This window comes from Tenrec ecaudatus, chromosome 10 (genome assembly GCF_050624435.1).
Source record: "Tenrec ecaudatus isolate mTenEca1 chromosome 10, mTenEca1.hap1, whole genome shotgun sequence".
NCBI classification, from domain to species: Eukaryota; Metazoa; Chordata; class Mammalia; order Afrosoricida; family Tenrecidae; genus Tenrec; species Tenrec ecaudatus.
The window spans coordinates 3939664-3961219 of record NC_134539.1 but is presented as its reverse complement, the minus strand read 5'-3'; the positions used below and the strand labels follow the sequence as shown (position 1 = coordinate 3961219).

The following is a 21556-nucleotide window of genomic DNA, read 5'->3' as shown; positions in this document are numbered from 1 at the left end:
TGAGGACACCTGAGCTTGGGTCAGGTGCACCTTGGCTCTCCACGTGGCACCTCTGCCCTTTAAGACTTTACTGTGGGCCTTTCCAGGGTGAGGAGTCCCGTGCTTCCACGAGCATCGAGTGTGGAGCTCAAGACGATGAGACATCAATCTTGCCCCTGTTATCCTGTTGGCCCCGTGGCGAGACCTGGGTCTTCTTGACGTTGGGTCATGGTCCATCCTGTAGGCTGCAATCCCTGGGCTCCACCAGCAAAGGGCTTCAGGCGTCCTCACTTTCAGGAAGGTGGGCTGTGTCTTCTGCATATCGCAGGAGCTTCCTGAGCCCTCCGAGCCTGATTCAACCCCATTCTCCCTCAGCACCAGTCCAGCGCCACTGGCGATTTGCTGGGCAAACGGAGTGAATCGGCGTGCTGAAAGGCTACAGCCCGGGCACACCCCCATGTGAACTCACATCACGTTGCACAACCTCGCCGTCTCTCGGTCTAAGTACATACAGGTGGAATCCCACTCGTCTCAGGGCTATCCACGGTTCATTTTGACCCGCACAGCCGGATGCCTCGGCGCAGTCAATGAAACACAGGTAAACACCTGTCTCTGCTTTCAGTTAAGACCCAAGAAGCATCGGCAGTGACCGCCCCAGGGCCCAGGCCTCTTCTGAATTTCTGGCCACGCTCCCATTCCACGCACTGCTGCAACTGTCCTTCTGGATCACCTTCGGAAGATCAAGGAGAGCGCCTGCCTTTTAAAATGATGCTGCGCAGGCCGCAGTCTAGGTGGCAGGACAACAACGTCTTCAGCACAAATGCCCCTGCTCAGCCGGCACAGGGCCGCACCCTGCTGGCTTCCACATTGCTACCAGGCCGGAAGTGGTGCCAGCTGAGATTTCCAATACCGGCAGGGTCAGCACGCGGGCCATGTTTCATTTGAAAGGCCTGGTAATCTACCTCCAAAATTGAGCCAATGAAAACCGTGTGGATGAGCCCCTCCCTCAGCAGGCACCCGGGTCTTCGTGCAGGGGCCACACCCTGGACCGGAGCTGACCCACGGTCACCGGCCACCATGCCTTCTGTTGCCCGTGGGCCCATCAGAGGGAGCAGATGGGCCTAACAAGACCACCCCTGTGCAAGCAGTGAGTTTACACAGGAGAGGGTGCAAGGTCTCGATCCCACGGCACTTCCTGTCCTGAGAAGACAAGGGGGGAAAGACGGAGGACAAGAACACGCCAGAAAGCAGCTAGCTCGATGACATGCCTGGCGGCATGGTGGGGCCATGCTTAAGTGCTCGGCTGCAGATCAGAAGGATTGGCGGTTTGAAGGAGCCCTGGGGCACAGTGGATTTGTGTTGGGCTGCTAACCACAAGGTCAGCGGTTCAAAACCACTGGCCGCTCCACGGAAGAAAGACGAGGCTTTCTACTCCTGTAAAGGCACAGCCTGAGAAAGCCACTGGGGGAGGGCAGTTCTGCCTGTCCTGCAGAGAACTCTGAGTTGGCATTGACCCGATCAGCGGGTTTGGGGGTCTCTGGCTGGTGGACATTTGAGCAGTTGGCCCTGGAGAAGGCCGTGTGCTTCCTGGTTGGTCTGGTTTTGAGAAAGAGGAAGATGTGCAGTGTGTTACCAGAGAGACCACACCTTAGAGACCCCCTCTGGGGCATGTCACCTGTTTGGTGGGGTCGCTCCTAGCGTGCCCGGGCTCAGCAGCAATGGGTTCAAGCTTGGGTTGTGGATGTTGCACGTGGGTGCTGTTTACTTGGTTACCTGGCTGCCTACTTTGGGGAATGACTGCAAGCCAAGGGAGACGGCCCACACGGGCATGACCAGGGCTACGAGTCGGGGCCTGGGTTTGACCCCAAGGCGGCCTCGTCCAACACGCGGGGCCCTGCGCAAGTTCTGGGGGGCCCTGCGCAAGTTCTGGAGCCTCCGTTTCCTCCTCAGGAAACAGCCCCTTCTTGAAAGGGCTGCCATGGGGACTGAGCAGGCAAGGACAGCTGTCAGCGGCTGGGAAGACGCCCAGCCAGAGGAAGCCACCCCATCAATGATCGTGGCAACGTCGCCACCTCTGAACACATGGTGCCCGAGAGCCGGGACTTAGGTATTCTCAGCAGGAGGGAGGAGCCCCTGGAGAAGGGCATCATGCTGGTGCAGCAGAGGGTTCACAAAGCGGAGACGGACCCTCGAGGAGATGGGCTGACCCTGTGGCTGCAGCCATGGGCTCAGACGAGGGGACAATGGTGCCGGGCAGTGGCTCATTCCGTGGTGCACAGGGTCGCTATGGGTCTGAACGGACTGCAAAGCACCTCACCACGGCTCAGAGGTGGAAACTGAGCACGCTACCTACTTACAGGGAAGAGGCGAGCCCTGCCCAGCTTCCTGCCAACACGGGCACCCGAGAGAACACTAAGACCAGCCCACGGAGACCCTCCATTCAGCACCACCGCCCATCCTGCCTCCTGGCAACGCAGACTCAGCTGGGGCTGAGCAGGTCTTTGCTTAATCCCCCTCATTATGCTGCGTGGGTTTCCTGCCAGTTTGTTTTTGGGGGTTCTTCTGCTGTTCTTTCCGTTCTACCCAATTCTCCAGCTCCCCGCCAGGGCTGTAAATAACCGCTCCCTCGCTATATTACCTTTCACATATTTATGGACTGTCCTCTCCACACTCCTGCCCATCCATCTTCTTTGTTGCCCTTCCCAGATTCTATGTAGTTTATCTACATCTTTAGATAAAAACAAAGCCAGGTGCTGCCTGGGGGGGGGGGGGGGCGGAAACCACATGCCCGAAGCCAACCCCCCACAAACCTGCAGGGCCCCTTCATCAGAAGCCTCTCTCTCTCTCTCTCTCTCTCTCTCTCTCTCTCACACACACACACACACACACACACACACACACACACACACAGGTGCATGCACACGTCCCTTTGATGCCGTTCTGGCCGCTCTCCCCTCTCACTGGTGACTCCACCTCTCTGATAGTGAACTAGGGGCAGACTGATCAGGGGGGGCAGACACCCACCCCCCAGAGAGTGGACACCCAGAAGCCCCTGCCCAGGGCCAGTCCAGAGGCCAAGGCAAAGCTGCCGAGGGAGTGGGGCGCACAGTCCCCTGCTTTCCTTGCCGAGGTTCCATCCCCCAGTGCCGGCCGCGGCGGTCCAGCAGGGGACGGTCCTCGAAAAGCCTTTCCAGGGTCTGGTTCTGTTATGTGCTTCCTGAGAAATTCAGACAGCGTCTTCAAAGACACCCGGGGGTGGGGCGGGGCTCTGTGCTTTGTTCTAATGAGACTTTCTCAAGGTAACCATGTGAAAACCAGCCCTGGGTGGTTCAGGTGGTTGCCTGGTACAATCCACACCATCCGTATCGGAGTCCTGGGTCATCCACGCTGGAGACCTGGGTTCAAGTCCTGGCAGACGCACCTCAGGCTCGGCCTCCACCTGTCCGCTCGCTGATGGAGGCTGGTGTGCTGCCAGGATACTGAACAGTTGCCAGTCAATCTTCCCCTGAGATGGACTAAGAAAAAAGGCCTGGAGATCTATTTTCTGAAAATCAGCCCGTGGCCTCACTGGCCCCTGGTGATGGGGACAGCCCAGGTCCAGCCAGCACTCCCTTCTATGGTGTCCGGAGAGTCAAGGCCACGTCGATGCCAGATGACCACCTCAAGGTCAGCAGTGGACAGCAGTGCGGCACAGGAACAGAGAAAGCCTTCACACGTGTTCCTGAAGGCATTTCCGGCATGTCCCGACACCCCCATGCGCCCCACAAAGCTGCATGGGCCCTGGAGTCCCCACTTCTGCCAGATGGGTAAGTTCTGACCACATGCTTCAGAAAGTTCCGGAGGAAAACGAAATGAAAAGATGAAAGGATTTTCCCACTAACTTTCTAGAAGTTTCCCTCTGAGGCACGGAAGGGAAGCCAGGGGCCAACAGTGCACGGTGTCCCCCCAACACCCCCACAGTTGCAGTCTCCTGCTAAGGAGCCGGTGTGCAGTGGCGAAGCACTGGGGCCACCAACCACAAGGCCAGCGGTTCAAAACACCAGCAGCAACAGGGGCGGACAGTGGAGACGCTCTGCTCCTGTAATAATAAGTTTTGGCCCCAGACACCAGCGCGGCAGTTCCGCTCTGACCCACGGGGTCGCTGGGAGCCGGAATGACGTGAGGGCAGTGGGTGGGGTTTGGTTCCAATCGAGTCACGGTTAAACAGCATCAACTCCTGCTCCAGAGGAGTGCTTCTGGCTGGGTGGTCAAGCGCTGGGCTAACTGCCAAGTCGGCAGTCTGAAACCACCAGCCCCCCAGGAGGAAAGACGAGGCTTTCTGCTCCTGCACAGAGAGACAGTCTCAGAAACCCCGTCCCGGGACTCGGCATGGGCTTGATGGCATGAGTGGGCTTTGAGCTTGAGAGAGGATGCCACCAGTATCTCGATACCAACCGGGTCCCCAGGTTCCAGCCAAGCTCCCAGCCCAGAGTAGCAGGGAAGACCAGGCAATCTACTTCCAAAAAATCGACCCTCACGGCCCTCGGGAGCAGTTCTCCTGTGACACACACTGGGCGGCTGGGTCAGAGTCCACTCAACGGCCCCAACTGGTCTGGGCAGGAGCCCGGTGGCACAGTGGCAAAGCACCCTGCGGCCAGCCCTGAGGTGGGCGGTTCGAACCCACCAGCTGCTCTGATGGGGAAAGATGAGGCTGTCTGCTCCGGGAGGACTTGCGGCTTTGGCTCTGTCCTGCGGGGTCAGCAGTGGGGTTTCTTGGTGCCTGGAACTGGGTCAGCCTCCTGAGAGTCAGTCATGAAGGGGCAGCAGGAAGGGGGCAGAAGAGATGGGGGAGCCTTGCTCGGACAGCCTGCGCGGTGGCAGAGTTGAGCTCAGCGCCATTTGGCCAGCAGGCCTTGGTGTGGGTGAATCCCGCCTGCTTCCCTGAACTACCACACACGCCCAGGTGTACACGAGCCCCAGGAGCTCCAGCCCGAGCCAGGCCCACTCTGCAAGGAGCATCCCAAGAGCTGGACTGGATGTCAGCTCCCTGCAGACGTTGGACCGACACAACATGGAATGGCCAAGCCCCGACACAGCCGATATTGAGTCCACTCGTCCTTCCCAAGCAAGCCGGGGACTCAGCCTCTTCTCCAGGAGTCCCTGGTGCGTTTGCCCCCAGGAGACACATGTGCATCAGCATCATGCCGGAAGAACGCAAGCAAACGTGAAGCCAGCGTGCAGGTGGAAGAGATGCCGGTTCATGAGCCTGGTGTGGGGTCCGGCTCAGCCACAGAGGTCGAGATTCCCGTGAGCTCCGAGGGGCATTGGCACGGGCTGCCAGTTTTGCAAACTGGGAGAAAGGCGCATGCACAGGGCGATGTCCGCCTGCCTGTGACCACCCAAAGGAGGAGCCCCGTGGGCCCACTGCCCTCCTCAGCTCAGCGTCAACGTGACACTCAGGGCCAGCCGGGTCTCAGGACCCAGGTCACCTCCAAGAGAGGTTAGGTGCCGTCAAGTCAGCTCCGATCCAGAGCCTGTGAAAGCAAGCGCACCCCGACGATAGCCACGGTTCAGCCCACGGCTGCAGTCACCACGTCCGTCCTCTGCCAAGGATCTCCCTCTCTGTCACTGACTCTCGCCCTCACCAGGAAGGAAGTCCTTTTCCAGGGACTGGTCGCTCCCGATAGGATGCTCCAAGCATGTGAGACGCGTCTCTCCATCCCTTTGTTTAAATCATCTTATTGGGGCTCGTCCAGCTCTTTATCAGTCCATCCATCCATCCATCCATCGTGTCCAGCAATTTGGACATTCATTACCATCATCATTCTCAAAACATTTGCTTTCTTCTTGAGCCCGAGATACCATCTCCTCATTTTTCCACCGCCCTCCCCGCTTTCCCTTCCCTTGTGAACCCTTGATAATTTATATATTATTATTTTGTGATATCTTACATTGAACGTCTCCCTTCACCCACTTTTCTTCTTAGAAGCCTCCAGATGTGCATCTTCCAAGAAAGATCCGCCGGTTCTTTCGGCAGTCCCGAGCTCTTTTGTTATTTTTCTCCAGCGCCGTAATTCAAACAAGCCGATTCGTCTCCAGTCTTCCTCATTCAATGCCCGACCTGAGAGGTGAATGAAGACCAGATGCACCTAAGTCTTCAAGCTAGCGTCCTGGCTTTTCATCACCCTAAAGAGGTCTTGTGCAGCAGATGGACCCAGTGCAGCGCACTGCCTGACCTCTGGACTGCTGCTTCCGTGAGCGTGGACGGTGGATCCAAGCGAGAGGAAATCCCTGACGACGTCAGCCCCCTCTCCACTAATCGCGATGTCACCTGCTGGTTCAGTTGTGAGAACTTTGGTCGTCTTGACATTGAGGCTCCATCCATCCTGCGCTCCTTGATCTTCGTCAGCAAGTGCTTCCAGTCCTCCTCACACTCCCAGCGAGCCAGGTTGGCAGGTTAACATTAGCCTCTCGCCCCCCCACCCAACAAATGTACCCACAGGGTTTTCGGCGGCTGGTTTGGGGAGACAGCTGAGGGTGTCTGCTCCCTTCACGGTGTACGGTGTCAGAAAGCCTCTCAGGGTTGCCGTGCGTTGGCATCAGCCTGGAGGCAGTGGATCTGGGCTTTCTGGTTTCCCTGGCTTATTCTGAAGCCCATCACCAGGTCTCTCCTCCCAGGTGCCTCTGGGTGGACTTGACACTCCAATCACATTGATCATGGGCGCCACCAGCCAACGACTCCAACCCTAACAAAAAGGACACTGTGTTCTGGGTCGCGGTTCACACAGCCAGGGAGCCCCCCACTCACGTGTTTCTACCTGCGCTGTTCAGCGACTTTCTTAAGAACGGGTGGCGGGCCCTCGTCCATTCACCTGGCCTCCAGTCACCACAGGGGCAGCTTCTGTGGGCGAATACGGAACGGCACGGGAAGCCTCCAAAGAAGGCGGGAAGAATAAGCAAGCCCTCAGGTCCGAGCGAGGCGTGGCGGACGCTCACCCGGCAGGAGGCAGTGTGCGCTCAGGACCAGTGGTGCTGCGGGAGGCGTCCAAGCTGCGCGGCCAGGCGGCGGCTTAAATAGAAAAATGGCTTACAATGTGGCTAGGTGTGAGTGGGGGCTGTGTGTTTTCTCCACCATCCTCCCGCCTGCGCGCTGAGCAACGCTGGACAGAGACACTGCGCTTTACGAAGCACTGGGGTCGGTACCAGAGGGACCATCACTAACCACATGCGATGCCCCGTGACCCACCTCCCTGCTGAAGCCCACGAGGACGTGAAGCACCTCCAGATGGACATCAGTGATGACAGCCTTCCGGAAGGATCACAACACAGCATATCAAAACAAGCCCAAACCCAACGACCCCACAGGACAGGGGAGCACTGCCCCTGTGGGTTTCTGAGACCCCGACTCTTCACCGAAGTCAAACGCCTCAATTGTCTCCCAAAGAGCAGGGGGTGGTTTCGAACCGCCGGCCTCGCATTTAGCTGCCCAATGCATAACCACTATGCCACCAGGGCTCCTTCAACATTAAAGCAAACAAAACCCTCACGAAGTAAAGAAAACAGAAATCCTCACAACCGGACCAATCAGCCACGTCATGAAAAATGGCAAGGGGAGGGGATGACATTGTCCGAGATGGCACTTGATTTGGGACCCACTAGCCACAATCAGACAGCGGGCACTGAGAAATCAAAAGGACACACCACTGCATGGGCAAAACTGGCTGAACCGAAGCTCTCCCCCAAGTGTTACGGGGCAAGGGTGCCACTCTGAGAACAAGGGGCCCTGACCAGTTCCTGGCATCGCCAACTGCCTGTTACGCACGGCACGTCGGACAATAAGGTCAATGGATGGACGAGAACTGACACAGCTGAACTCTGGTTTCGATGAAGACAGAAGGATGCACAAATCTGTCTTGGGGGAACTCCAGCCGGGACAGGCTTTAGAAACTCGGGACGTGGAGACTTCCTCTCTCAAACTTCGGACGTGACCTCGGGAAGGACCAGTCCCTAGCAGCGCAGGCCATCGTGCTTGGCCAGAGAGAGGCCAGTGAAAGAGAGGAAGGCCCTTCACGAGATGGACTGGCCCAGCGACTGCATCACGGTGTCAACGTCAGCAACGGGCTGTGTTCCCTGCGGTGGCACACGAGGTCGCTCGGCGGGGGAAGGATCGGAGGTGGCTTAAGAACCGGGGGAAATGCCCCGGCGATCTGGGTCCCGCCTAGGGAGCCTTTGGAGCCTTGGTAGCGTAGTGGTGATGCATTGGGCTGCCAACCCCAAGGAGTGAAGTTCGAAACCACCAGATGGCTCCGAGGGAGAAAAATGAGACTTTCCACTCCCATAAAGAGCTACCGTCCTGGAAGCCCCTAAGGGCAGTTCTACCCTGTCCTGTGGGGTCGCTGGGAATCAATATTGGCTCGATGGGGTGAGTTTGGCTTTACAGGTTTGAGAAATCTCCATGCAGTTCTACTTTGTCACAGGAGGTTGCTAGGAGTTCGTTCAGGAGGCCACGGGCTCCCTATGGGCGTCACACACACCAGTGACTCCATGCACGGTGCTTCCGCTGAGCCTTACACGGGCTGCGAGCACGCTCATCTGCCACGTTCAAGCCTGCTGCCGACGTTCGTGTGGCTTTCCGGGTTTCCTCTAATTCTGGGCTCAGGGCGGCGGCTGTCAGTCGGGCCGTGTCCTCTGCTGCTGGAATGGCTTTCCTGGCGGAGCAGCCCCACCGCGGTCGGTACCGGACACAGTCATTGCTAGCCACAGACTGCCCTTATCACCAAACGCAATGGAGCCATCACGTCCATCGCCAGGCTAGCAAGACCAGCCCCAATCGCCTGAAACGTTCTCTCTCTCTCTCTCTCTCTCTCTCTCTCTCTCTCTCTCTCTCTCTCTCTCTCTCTCTCTCTCTCTCTCTCTCTCGCAGATCTTCAGCTGTGGCTCCAGTGGCAGGCAGTCTCGCCGGCAGAGCACAATTTGCAAATGTCTTGCCATGAATACTTAAAAAAAAAAAAATCAACGTTTACTATCCTATCTGAAATGGCCACATAAAAACCCAAGGGAGTCAGAATCCTCCCCAGGACATTTCCATTCTCGTCGGCGTCCGCGGCTGCCACGCTTCACTGGAGGCTGGAGCTTCCTCCTACCCACCTAGACGGAATGGGAAAACCGCCACGATAAAATGGTAATGTGGTCGTCCCCCGAACTAACTCAGCCTCTTCCGCTGGTCCTGAGAGCCACGCTGCTGCTAAAACATGTCCCTTTGCAAGCGTGTCTCCGGCGCCATGCTCCGGGCTGGCTGGGAGAGGAGAGGAGCGTCCATCCTTCACTGGGCATGCCCGACTCGAGTGAGAGACAAGCCAGGGAGAGGGGGGGGCCAGGATGGGGAAGCCCCTGGGGCAGGAGGTGACCCCCACGCAGGGGGAAGGGCCAGTGAGAATGGGTGGGCATGCAGGGTGCCCCTGAGGGGGGCCCAGAGGGATAGCCTTCAGGTCCCGATTGACAAGAGCTCCCCCCCGCCCCCCACCCCGTACAGTCACTTTGTCTACAACGCTGCCCATGAACGGACAGACCTCAGGACACAAACCAGGCCCAGCACCATCTCCTTGGCGACCTGTGAGTCTCTTTGGGGGGACGGAGGGGTGTGTAAGGGGGCTGAAGGCCAAAGAAGACTGAGAGAGCGCGTGACTTTAACAGAAAGAAAGACAAAGAAGCTAGAACAAAACACACACACACACACACACACACACACACGGGGACAAACGCGGAGACTGCTGTGCCCGGTCCTGCCGAGCCGAGTGAATCCCCGGCATCTGGAGGCTTCCCCCCAACATAACACCAGGTGTGCGGACAAGAGGCGGGGTACCCTCGGGAGGTGCACGTCTGAAACAGTGGGTGGCTGAGCCTCCTGAGGCCCCGCGCGAGGGCTGCTGGGAAAAATGCCTCCGCAGACTGGCCGGGCCGGGGTTCCCAGGGCTCATGGGTCCCACCCCTCGCGGCACCGTCTGAGGAGCGCTGTAAGCGGGGGCTGGCTTCGTGCACTGCTCAGAGAAGGTCCGGCATGAGCCAGGAGAACTCCTTCCAGAGCCCCTTCTTCCCCGGGACAGCCGACACCACAGCGCCTGACCGCCGGAATCCAGGCTAAGGCTTGTGGAGACGTTGCCCGTTCCGGCTCTCCCCCTTGGAGGGGCCGGCTCCCCTGGAAATGCAGAGCCAGGGCTTCACAAGCTCCCTTTGCTTTGAATCCAGCAATCCTCACCCTTCCCCCAAGGGCAAAGGAGATGCTGGAGACCTCAAGGTCATGCTGCCACTGTCCCTCCTGTCTGTCCCTGTTCGGGCTATCTGGCGAATCCCAACGCACAGCGACCTGACTGACAGACGGCAGAGAGCAGCAAGGCCGGCTGGTCCTGCACCGTCCTCACACTGGTTCTCCTGCCTGAGCCATGGCTGCAGCCACGGTGGCGGGCCACCCTGTTGAGGACCTGCCTGTTGGGCTGCCCCTTGCTTGACCAAGCACGGTGTCCTTCTCCAGGGGCTGGTCTCTCTGGACGGCACGCCCAGCGTAAGTCAGACAGTCTGCCCGTCCACGCCTCTCACGCTGTGCCTCCTCCCATGACAGATCTGTCTGTCCTTTCTGGCCATCCGTGCCGCTTCCACCATCCTTCCCCAGCATCAGTCAAGGACACAGAACCCCACTGTCTCACTAGGTCACTGGCCTCCTGCAGCCTGGTGGCTTGGTGGTGGCATGTCCTGCTGTTTGCCAAAAGGTGGTTTGGGGCCACAGCCGCTCCGAGGGGGAAAGAAAAAGTGTCGGTCTGCGCCCGTGAACACGGCAACCTTGAAGACCCGGGGGGACGGCGTGAGCCTGTCCTGCACGGTCACTGAGGCAGACGGGGCCGGAGGACAGTGGGGTGCTTCTTTGGTCTCTTACATACTCAACGTCAGGATCAGAGACAGGCACCCACTGCTGAGTCAATTCGACTCACAGTGACCCTCAGAGGGCTCCCGACACGGCCACTCTTTTTCCTCAGCAGCTTGACTGGCATGTAATTCACATGTCCATTCGAAGGGTCGGATCGTATTTTAAAGAGTCGTGATTCCAGTGGCAGGAACTCCTTCTTCCTCGCACCCACTGCTGTTAACTCCCCGCTACACACCAACGTCTCCCGCCATGTCCCTTAAGCCATCAGGTGGAGACCGATTCACGGTGATCCTAGAGGACAGGGTAGAACTGGCCCTGTGAGTTTCTGAGACTGACACCCTTGATGGAACGGAAAGCCACACCTTTCTCCCTCCGAGAGGAGGGTGGTTTAGAACTGCTGACCTTGTGGAGAGCAGCCTGAAGCTTAACCTACTGTTCCACCAGGGCTCCTTCTGCCTTGCTCCTCCAGGGCACCCTGCAGGTGCTGCCTCTAGAGACCTACCTGCCCTAGATTCCATACAGAGAAAGCCAGAACGGAACGGTCGGTCTTTAGGGGGCAGGCAGGCTCATCTTCCACCCAAAGAAGAAAGGCTGGTGGGTGTAAACCATCGACCTTGCGGTTAACAGCCCGATGCCTAACCCGCAGTGCCCCCAGAGCAGGTTGGAAGGACTCACTGTCCACGAGAGCTCGGACGACTCTCCCCTCTCAGGAGAGACCCTGGACCTCGACGTCTCTCCAACGGAACACGAAACAATGAAAAACGGCTACTGTCACCGCAGCTCCCAGCCACGGTTACCGTCAAAGCAGAGCTGCGCCCCAGGGGCTTTCCCGAGGCTTTCTGAAGAGGGTCACCAGGCCTTTCTTCTGAGGTACCTCTGGGGAGACCAGAAACTCCCCAACCTTTCCACCAACTTCACCACTGGCACCACTCCCGATGGACCCCCGTCCTGGGCCGTTAGGAAAACTACATCGTGAAACAGACTTCCAAGCTCCTCGCCCCTGGGTGGAGAGTCAGCCTGGCTATGGACTGAACTGTGTCCCTCCCACCCAAACACCCGTGTTCCTTAACTGCAGGTTTCTTTAGTGGTGGGCACCAGTGGGCATGGGTGGAGAGCCTAATCCCTTCTGAGTGACAGGAAAAACAGGAGAGAAAGATGCATCACACCGGGGGGTGGGGGTGGCAAGCAGATCCCAGTGAGGAATGTCTCCAAGCCAAGGAAAGCCAACGGCCTCCAGATGGTAGCAGAGCAGCCACGGGGCACCAGACCGTGGACGTGGGCCCGCACATCTGTGGGAGAAAGAACGCGTTTCTCTGAGGCCACCACCTGTGGGGTTTCTATCAGCTCCAGGAAGTCCATTTAAAGGGCCTGGGCTCCTCCCTTCAGGGACGAGCAGGGAGTCAGTGGGCCCTGTTTGTGGAAGGCACAGCCTCCTTGGGCCACGTCCCCCGCCCCGCACCCGGGCCAGTGCCCAGGACGTACCAGTGGCCTTGATGTTCCCCGTGCTTTTGAGGTTCAAGGCGCCACAGGGCTCTCTCGTGGGCTAGACTATAGCTAGGCTGGGCAGCGATTCTCTAGTGCGGTAGACACCTACTGAAGCACACACCCTCCGTGACAGGCTCCGATGGGCCAGCCAAACTGCTGCGAGAAGACCAGGATGGGCTGCCACACCTTTGGCTCTGCCCACAGGCCCCATCAGGTGTGTGTGTGTGTGGGAGGGGGGGCTTCCCAGAGATAAAAGGAGAGACGAGACCTCCGACCACCACCAAGAAAGAACAGCCAGGAGTGAACCGGGGTCCCTCTGCGGAGAACCTCCTAAACCCAGGGAAAGGCTGACGCGAAGACATGCAGAGCTGCCCAAGGAACGCGGACAGAAGGAAAACCGCCTTCACCTAGACTTGTCGGAGAGAAGGAGCCTTCCCCTGGAGCTGGGCCCTGACCGCGGACTGCTAGCCCCTGCACTGCGAGAGCGCCCTGGTCTGGTCAGCCGTCGCTCGCAGCGCCTGTCACAGCAGCACGAGGTAACTAAGGCAAGCTCGCTCCGGGGCCACCACCTGGCTCCAGAGATGAAGGAGGGGCATCTGGGCCCATCCGCCTTGACCCTGAACCTTCTGCCCTGCTCCCGGGAGGCTTCAGTTTGTAACTTTCCCTATCGCCACTCTGAAATAACCCGAGAGGAGGTCTTTGTCGTTCTGAACTCTGCCTGGCCTGACAGCCGTCCCCAGATCTCCGTGCGCTTGCCCGGCTGCTTGCCCGGCACCGAGGGGAACTGCAGGGATGGCAGGCCAGACCGGAGTCCACCCTAACATGCCAGCAGTGTCCCTGTCGCTCCTTGCCCTGGACACAAGGAGGGACACCACTCCGCTTGTCCCCGGGCCCCAAATGCCCACCTAGGACTCAAGCACAGCCCAGATCCATCCTCTTTACCCACTCCCCCAGGCAACAGGCCTCTCTTCACAACAGGCAGGTGGAAGAGAACACCCAGGACTTGGGGGCCAGACGGGTCAGGGCCCCAGCCCCAGCCCCAGCCCCGCACAGCCCCCTTGGGGATCAGCCTCTTTACCGAGTATGCAAACATGGCTTCCCAACCTGGGACCATCCAAAACCCAAACCCACCACCCCTGAGTCCATTCTGACACACAGCAACCCACACGGAGTTCTGGGGCCTGGTCCATCTTTCTGTCCGTCTGTTTGTGGGTGTTGGTGTCGTTTGGTTTCCCTTTTTCCCCAATAGTTGTCTTCACCTGTCGTCACTTCCCTGGTTCAGTCGCTTTGAAGAGTCTTCTCCATCAGTTCTAACGGCCCCTCCCTGTAGACCGTGAAAGGAGCAGAGCCTCGTCTTTCTCCCATGGAGCGGCTGGTGGGCTTCAACCACCAACCCTGTGGTCAGCAGCCACCTGATCTCTCCGTGGGGAAGAGCTGCTTACCTTGTGAGAGGCCCGGAAGAAGCAGATGACCATTGTTCACCTCAGGCTCAAAGCTCACTGCTGCCGCCGAGTCAATACCGACTCGGCCAGACAAGGGAGTACTGTGCCCAGGGGTTCCCGAGATGGCAGCTCTTTCCGGGAGCCGGAAGTCTCGTGGTCCCCTGGGGAGCAGCTAGTAGTTTCTAAAGGGTGGCGTCGGAGTGAAGCAGCCCAGCATGTAACCCCTGGGCCCCCAGAGCTGCTGAGTCATCAGACATGGACATCACAGTCACGGCGCACTTTGACGTCACACCTTCCGAACACCCAGACCAAACCCGCAGCCATCGGGTCCCTTCCAACTCACAGCCACCCAGGCTATGGGTGCAGATGGCCTCGTGCTCTCCTCCAAAACGGCTGGTGGGTTTGAACCGCCGACCTTGCCGCTAACAGCCCATCCGGCCGTTTGGAGACACATACACCCCAACACACACAGGAGACCCAGTGCACTGCACAGGGAGAAGGGGCCCATTCAGATAGTAGTGCTGTGACCTGGGAAGTCACGGGACCTTCCAGGGTCTCGTCTCCCGAGTATGAGCGACTGCCACCTGCTCTCGGAGCTGCTCTGTGAGCGACTGACGGGACAGGGCGGGCCCACAAAGCCGGCCCTGGGGCAGTGTGGAGAATCCTCGCCTTCCACATGGGAGCTCCAGGTCTGATTCCAGGCCGATATGTCTCACGAGAGCCACCAGCCGTCTGTGAGTGGTTACAGAAAAGCCGTCACACAGAGACAGAGCAGGCAGAATGGCCCTACTGAGAGACACACGTCTGGAAAGCCGTCCATTTAAGAATCCCACGGATTGCAACGTCTGATCCACAACCCATCGTGGGGCCGGCCTGGCGCAGGACCCAGCTGCATTATATCCCGTTCTGTGTGGGGTTGCCCTGAGTCAGGGACTGGTTTGGGGAGCGTGAAGAACAAAGGCACACGGGAGAGGAGAGGCCTCCGGCCGACGAACAGGCTTCCGGAAGCCTGTGACTCTCCAGGGCCCAACCCTGACACCTGTGGGTCGGCCCTCTCTGAACAGCTTCCCAGCAGGCTTCAGTCCTTCCAGGAGACAAGGGCCTTCAGCTCCCAGCCCAATCCCACCAACCTCCCTGGCCCACTCATTCCCCTGGCCCTGGTTCTCCTTGTCTCCTCTTGAAGCTGGGGCAGGTGCATGGAGGTGGGACCTGACTCTGTGAGAGTCGCCCACAGGGATGTGAAGCCGTAGGACCTCCATCTTTAGGATCCTGAGCAAGCTCTGGCTTGCAGTCAAGCACACACCTTCTGGGAGAGGCCTTGAGAGGAACGTGTGGCTGACTGCCTCCAGGAACTGCCTCCTTGCAGGAGACTAGCACTGGAGATGGTGCCCAGCTTTCATGACTCCGCAGTGTGAGCAGATTCCATGGAGGAATCCCGATCAAAAGGGGGGGCATGTAGAACAGATGTCCAAATTCTCCTGGGAGCCAGTTTCTAGAGCCACAGTGGCTGGATCAACCTCCAAAAACTACTGCTGTGAGATCATACTTAATCATTAAACCTCCCCGCACCCCTCCTCCTCCCAAATCCCCAGATGTCATCTTTGGAGCCCTGTTGACACAGAGGGCTGCTCACTGCAAGGTCAGCAGTTCAAAACCACCAGCCGCTCTGCAGGAGAAAGATGAGACTACGCATTTCCGCAAAGAGTTCAAGCCTCAGAACCCAGAAAGGGGGCACTTCTACCCCCTTCTTTGGGGCCGCTGTCAGCCGGAACGGATGCAAAGCCAGTGCTTGACGCTATCTTTAAAGCAAGCAACGGTTTATCCTCTCAGACCAAGAAGGCGGGCTCGTTGAAGGTCTCACCGCGCAGGATCAGAGACACCGCCCGTGGAAAGGCTCGCCGGGACCCTCGAGTTTGTGTCCATTAGGGAGGGACACCATGGCGGGACGAGATTGGGGGCACGACACACAGAAGTTTGTCAGTGTTCCCACATCGTTCAGACAGACACTGCTGGACAGGGCCCGGTCTGGCTACCTGCGTTCTCACCAACAGAGGAAGAACGAGTGGGCTGTTCGCCGGGCTGCTAACCACAAGGGCAGCAGTTCGAAACCACCAGCCGCTCCTCAGGACAAAGATGCGGCTGTCTACTCCTGTCGTGAGTGACAGCCCTGCAAACCCACAGGGGCAGCTCTACCCTGTGCTACAGGGTCACTGGGAGTCAGAACGGAGCCGCCGACAGCAAGTTCTGAAGAGGGAAAGACAGAGGAGTCCGAAACCTCTGGTACCTGATTCTGGTTTGGGGGATGCAGTGGGGGTTCTCCCCCACCCCCATGTTCCGGCCCGGTCACCTGAGGGCACAGTGGCGGGTGGGCTGGCTGGCACTGGCACCGGCATCGGCATTGGCACCGGCACCGGGGGCTGCGGGGCCCCTCCGCTCTCCGTTATCAGGCACTGGTTGCTGCCGCCGTGCTCCCTCTTGACCAGGATCTCGGCCGCGCTGGGCAGCGGGATGGGGTGGCTGATGCCCAGCTCCTCCTCCTGGGCCTGCTGCCTCCTCAGGGCCACCTGCAACACAGGGACACACAGTCACTCGCAGCACGTGGCGTCACGTGTAGCTGGATAAAACCACACCAGCCCCTACTGGGCCCAGGGGCCGAGGTTCACAGGTCCCGAGGACCAAGTCCAAGAAGCTCTGTATTTTGTCCTTCCACAATCGTTTCTCTGTTGGTGTGAATGCTTCCCCCTGCCCTCCGCCACAAAGCCAGTGGTTCTCAGCCAGCCATTGCTCCACACAAGAAAGAGGAGGCTTTCTACTCCCATCAAGACCAACAGCCTCAGAAGCCCAAAGGGGCTTTTCGACTTCGTCTTATGGGGTCATGGTGAGTCGGAGCCAGTGGAGGGGACCTCTTTCATCCCTGCCACACATCTAACAGTGCCCCCGCCCATGTGAAAGCCTCTGCTTGGCTTTTCAGGGTGTGGGTTTTAACTGTCCTTTTGGGGTGGACACACACCATAGATATATCTCTCACTCAGCACAATACCCTAAATCGTTTTTCAAGCTACCAGGACAGATAACTGCAAATGTGCTGCCCAAGCACAGAATGGGTTTTGGGGATCCCACACACAGTAGGTGCTCAGGTTAATGCCTGTGACCCCCCAAAAAAAGTGAGATCAGGGGCTCCCATGGACACGGGGGGACCACCATGTCTGAGTCACACAGCTCACGAGACCGCGAAGGTGGGAAGCGCCCAGTGCCCACCCACCGATGATGGAGAGACAGGGGTGGTCTATCCAAACAGCAGAATATCATCAGCCGGGAGAAGGCGGGCCACCCCAGGGGACCCAGAAACATACGAAGCTGGGCAAAATCAAACCGACACCAAAGCACACGTTGCAAGAGCTCGCACCCACGAAATACCTAGGAAGGGCGAGTGAATAAAAGCGAAAGGTGGGCAGGAAGATGGGGCACTTCGGGGAAAGGAAGCTTTCCTGAGGGGTGATGAAATCTCGGGGCTCGAGCCACGGAGATGATGACTGTGAGTGCCGGAGGCCGTCTCTGCTAGAGGAGAAAGCCTCATCTTTCTTCCCAGGAGCGGTTCGTGGTTTCCAACCAGTGACCTTGCAGGTAGCAGCCCAACAGATAGCCAAGCACTATCTACGACCCTCCAGGGCTCTTTGAGTGCCGGTTTAGGGAAAACCTTTAGAAACAGAGTGTGGGGTTGTAGCCCAGCACGGCGATTGTCATTAACGTTGTGAATTGTACAGTCAAACATGGTCAGAGTGGCAACTGACGTGTCTAATTTTACCCCTACCAAAGTGTGCGTGTGTGTATGAGAGAGAGAGAGAGAGAGAGAGAGAGAGAGAGAGAGAGAGAGAGAGAGAGAGAGAGACAGAGAGAGACAGAGACAGAGACAACAGGCTACAGGGAAGATTGGCGTCCCTGTGGGTAACCCAGGCTGTTGCTGACTACAAGGAGGGCAGTCTGAAGCCAGCAGGGGCTCCGTGGGTGGGGCGGGGGCTTCTGTAGGATGACAGACAGCCTTGAACCCCATGAGGCAGCGCTGCTCTGTCCTAGAGATCGCTACGAGCGGGCACGACGTGACAGCAATGGGTCTGGTTTGGGTTTGCAGACGACAGAGAACAATCCAGAAGGCAAGAGGACCGGAGGCGGTCTCCCCGGGGTGGAAAGAGCACACGGCTCGGGGCACGGGTGTCACAGAGAAGTTACTGGAAGAGGGAAAGGCCAGAAGTGGAACAAGCCAGAGGTGGGCTGGGCATGTGAAACTCCAGGCAGATGGAAGAGTGAGCCCCAACTGAGGACAGGAGAGCACCTGGCCCCCACCCCCAGAAACCACCTGGTTCTCCTCAACCTCCCTCCTCTTGTGTTGTCTTCAGGGTTGGGGAAGGTTCAGCAAACAAACGAGAAAGGAATTACCCTGCTTGCTGCTTGTAACAAAAGCTCCACTTGGCGAAAGCGACTACTGGTGGCAATGGAATAAGACATGCCCTGGGCACCCGCCGCCCAGATTCTAGTCAAAGGTTCACATCCATGTGGCCCATCGCTTCACATGCAGTAAGATGGCTGTGGTTTGAAACCACACACACACACACACACACACACACACACACAGGTGCGGTTCCTGAGGCTGTCACGCTGGTACACCTCAACTTTCCCCAGCAGAGCGGCCGGTGGGTTTGAACCGCCATCCGCCGGTTCTCCTCAGAACTGTCATCTCCACTGGGGGGAAAACAGAACAAAGCCCACCTGGCAACCGTAGAGGACAAAACAGAAGTGGCCCCGGGGACCACTGAGAGCCTCCTCTTTCTCCCCAGGAGCAGCTGGTGGTTTCGAACCGCAGTCCTTGGGGTAAGCAGCACCACAGGCAGCCCAGTATGGGAGCAAGCTCCTCGGACGTATAACATGATCCAGCCATTTCACTCCCGAGGAGGTAGCTCCAAAGCCTGGAAGCAGACTTTGACAGACACTAGACCCCACTATTCACTGCATCGTTATTCCCAGCAGGTGGAAAACAACCCGCCAAGAGCTGAGCGAATCAGTGACAATGGTTGGTCCACACGGTGGGACAACCACAGAGCCATGAAGCATAAAGGAGTTCGGATGCAACATGGATGAACCTCGAAAACATGGAGCACCCCACTCCCGGACGATACCTCGGAGAGGCTGTCCAGACACACGCTTATCCGTGGTGACCAGTGAGAGGACGTGAACCTCTGTTAAGGGTGATGGGAAAACCCCAAAACAGATAAAGAGAATGATGGAAAGTGAGATAAACGAAACCAACGCCGTGACAAAGGGGGGAGACAGGGAATGTCTTAGGACCTTTCTGTAGCATATTCACCACAGTCAAGAAAACCAGGCCCTCAGCCCTGATTTATAGACCGCTTTAGGGCATTTATGGCTGAAACTTACAAAGCTGATCAGCGTGGGAGCCATTTTACTCCTGAGCAGAGAGATCTCAACTCAGAAAATGTTCACTAGCCAATGACTGAAGGTTAATTAATTAAAGTCCCTGACTTTTCCTAACCAGGGGCTTAGAGGCAGACTGTTAAGGGTTTGGTCAGACATAAAAATAAATCCACTTAGGGGAAAGCGCTGCAGGATCATAAGGCGTATTTATATCCTGATTTACACGTTTCTTACCCATACCCAAAAATGCACAGGTATTTAGTGATTAAATATTGCATATGCCAAGGGCACTCATAAAGATCTGCCCTGCAAGATTGTAAAGGAAATACTATTTAAGTTAAGAAGGGGAGGGGACGCTTTTAAAATTCATTGACATCAGATTCACTTCAAAATGGAATTGCAAGCTCTTTTTACCAAGAGCAAAAAAAAACGTCTTGCTGTGAGGGTTTTTTAATGAATTTGCAGACCACGGTCTGTCTTCAGACAGAGGTGAGAAATACTGAAATTCCACATTCCTGTGGCAATCCTGGGGACTGAAGACGAGCGCCCCTCTCTTGACCATCCCCTCATCTTGACGTCTGGAGTAAATTCACAACCTTCCTGCACATCCTCCACACCAGCTTGTTAAGCCAGCGGCCAGCTCCGTGCCTTGGCTCTTGTATACCTGCCCGTTCAATTTAAACGTCCGAGGCGCGGTTTACGTGAACCACCGGCGTTTCACACCCACTGCAAGCAGAAAAACTCAACGAAAACACATCCCTGTTGGGCGTCAGGGTGCAAACTACTTTCCAACGCGCGCGCGTTCGAACTCTCTGCAGCCCCTGGATAAACTATCTTTGCATCTCAGCCACCTGTTTAAACCGATGGAGCCGCTTCTTGACTGGAAAGAATGTATTTAGTCGCCCCGGAAACTCCAAGGAGGGCTTCCCCAGGGGCTCAACCTTTCCCCTTCGGACGGACGCCCGGTTAGCGACCCACCGGCTGAAAAACACGGTCTTATTTCCGACCAAGGAGCGACGCGAACCCGGGACCCGCGCCCTGCTCCCGCCGCTTGGAGGTGCAGCCCGGGCACCGGGGCCCCAGACCCGGGAAAGCGAAAACTGTTAAAAAGCCAAGAAACAAGCGGCTCAAGATGGCTGGTGCGGGCGTTCCGGGAAGCGCGCGGCCGCCGCGTCCACGGTGGACTTTCCCCGGGAACCCGCCCCAACCCGGGGGCGCCGGGGGCCCCGAAAGGCGAGCCCCAGAGGGGCGACCCCGAGGCGCGGCGGCTCTCAGCATCTCAGCGAACCTGGGGGCCCCACCCGCGGCGGGGCGCGCCCCTCCATCTGCAGCAGCGGAGATTTGGGGGTCCCCCGTCAGCGAGAACCCGCCACTCCCTGCTGGCGCAAAGAACCGGGGTACCCCAGACCCAAGAGGACGCGACTCTGTGCCCCTGGGAGAGGCCGGGGATCCCTGGCGGGGGCTCTGCCGACCCCCAAGGGGCGAGGCCCGCGAGCTCAGCCGCCGCCGTCGGGGTGGACCCGGAGACCTCCCCGAGCAGGCACCCCCGCGCCAGGCCCGCACGCCGCCTCGGAGGCCCCCGGGGCCCCGCGCAGCGGCGGGGACCGCACCTGGCCGTCGGGCTTGCACCCGGGAGCCAGCCCCGGGCACCGCCCGCCGTCTCGTGCAGCCCCGGGGCGGGCCAGCAGCAGGTCGTCGGGGTCCCCGCGCAGCGCCCCAGCTTCACCGGGCCGTGGGGGAGGCGAGGCCCCGCGGTGCTCACCTGCGCGGCCATCACGCGCTGCCTCTCGGCGATCAGGTTGCACTTCTTGCACTGGCAGTCGCGCCACATGCAGAAGCGCTTGTGGCCCTTCAGCGGCGACGCGTAGCCGTGGTTGCGGCAGCGGGCGCACTTGGGCAGCCGCGGGGACTTCTTGCCCGCCGCCCCGGCGCCCGCCGCCCCCTGCAGCGGCCCCCCCGGCTTGCCGAAGGCGCCGGCCTTGCCCGGCGGCGGCGGCCCGGGGTCGTGCGGGGCCTCGGCGGGCGCCGCGGGCTTGTTGAAGGGGTCCTCGTTGGGCATGGTGGCCGCGGGCGCGGCGCGGGCGGCGGGAGGCGTGCGGGCAGCCGCCGAGGAGCAGCCGAGTGGCGAGGTCGGGACGCGGGACGCCAGCGGGGCGGGGGGAGTTGTGCCTCGCCCGCGTTCTTTTTTTTCCTTCCCCCTCTCGCTCCTCTTTTTGGCGCGCACGCGCCCCGCCGAGCTTTTGGATACTTTTCCGAACGCGGCGGGGACCTGCGAGGCCGGGAGGGCTCGCGCTGCGTGGCCCCGCCCCCGGCCCCGCCCCCGGCC

General features: G+C 58.7%; 1 protein-coding gene across 1 annotated transcript in view; it reads right to left on the bottom strand.

Annotated features, from left to right (window-relative positions):
• Positions 1 to 21289, bottom strand: part of DMRT1 (doublesex and mab-3 related transcription factor 1) — a 74357-nt gene extending 53068 nt beyond the window's left edge. The window contains exons 1-2 of the mRNA XM_075558906.1: positions 20993 to 21289; positions 16175 to 16367 (exon numbers count right to left, since the gene is read on the bottom strand). Of these exons, the coding sequence (XP_075415021.1) occupies positions 16175 to 16367; positions 20993 to 21289 (490 nt within the window). The remainder of the gene's footprint in view (positions 1 to 16174; positions 16368 to 20992) is intronic.
• Between the last annotated feature and the right edge of the window lie 267 nt (positions 21290 to 21556).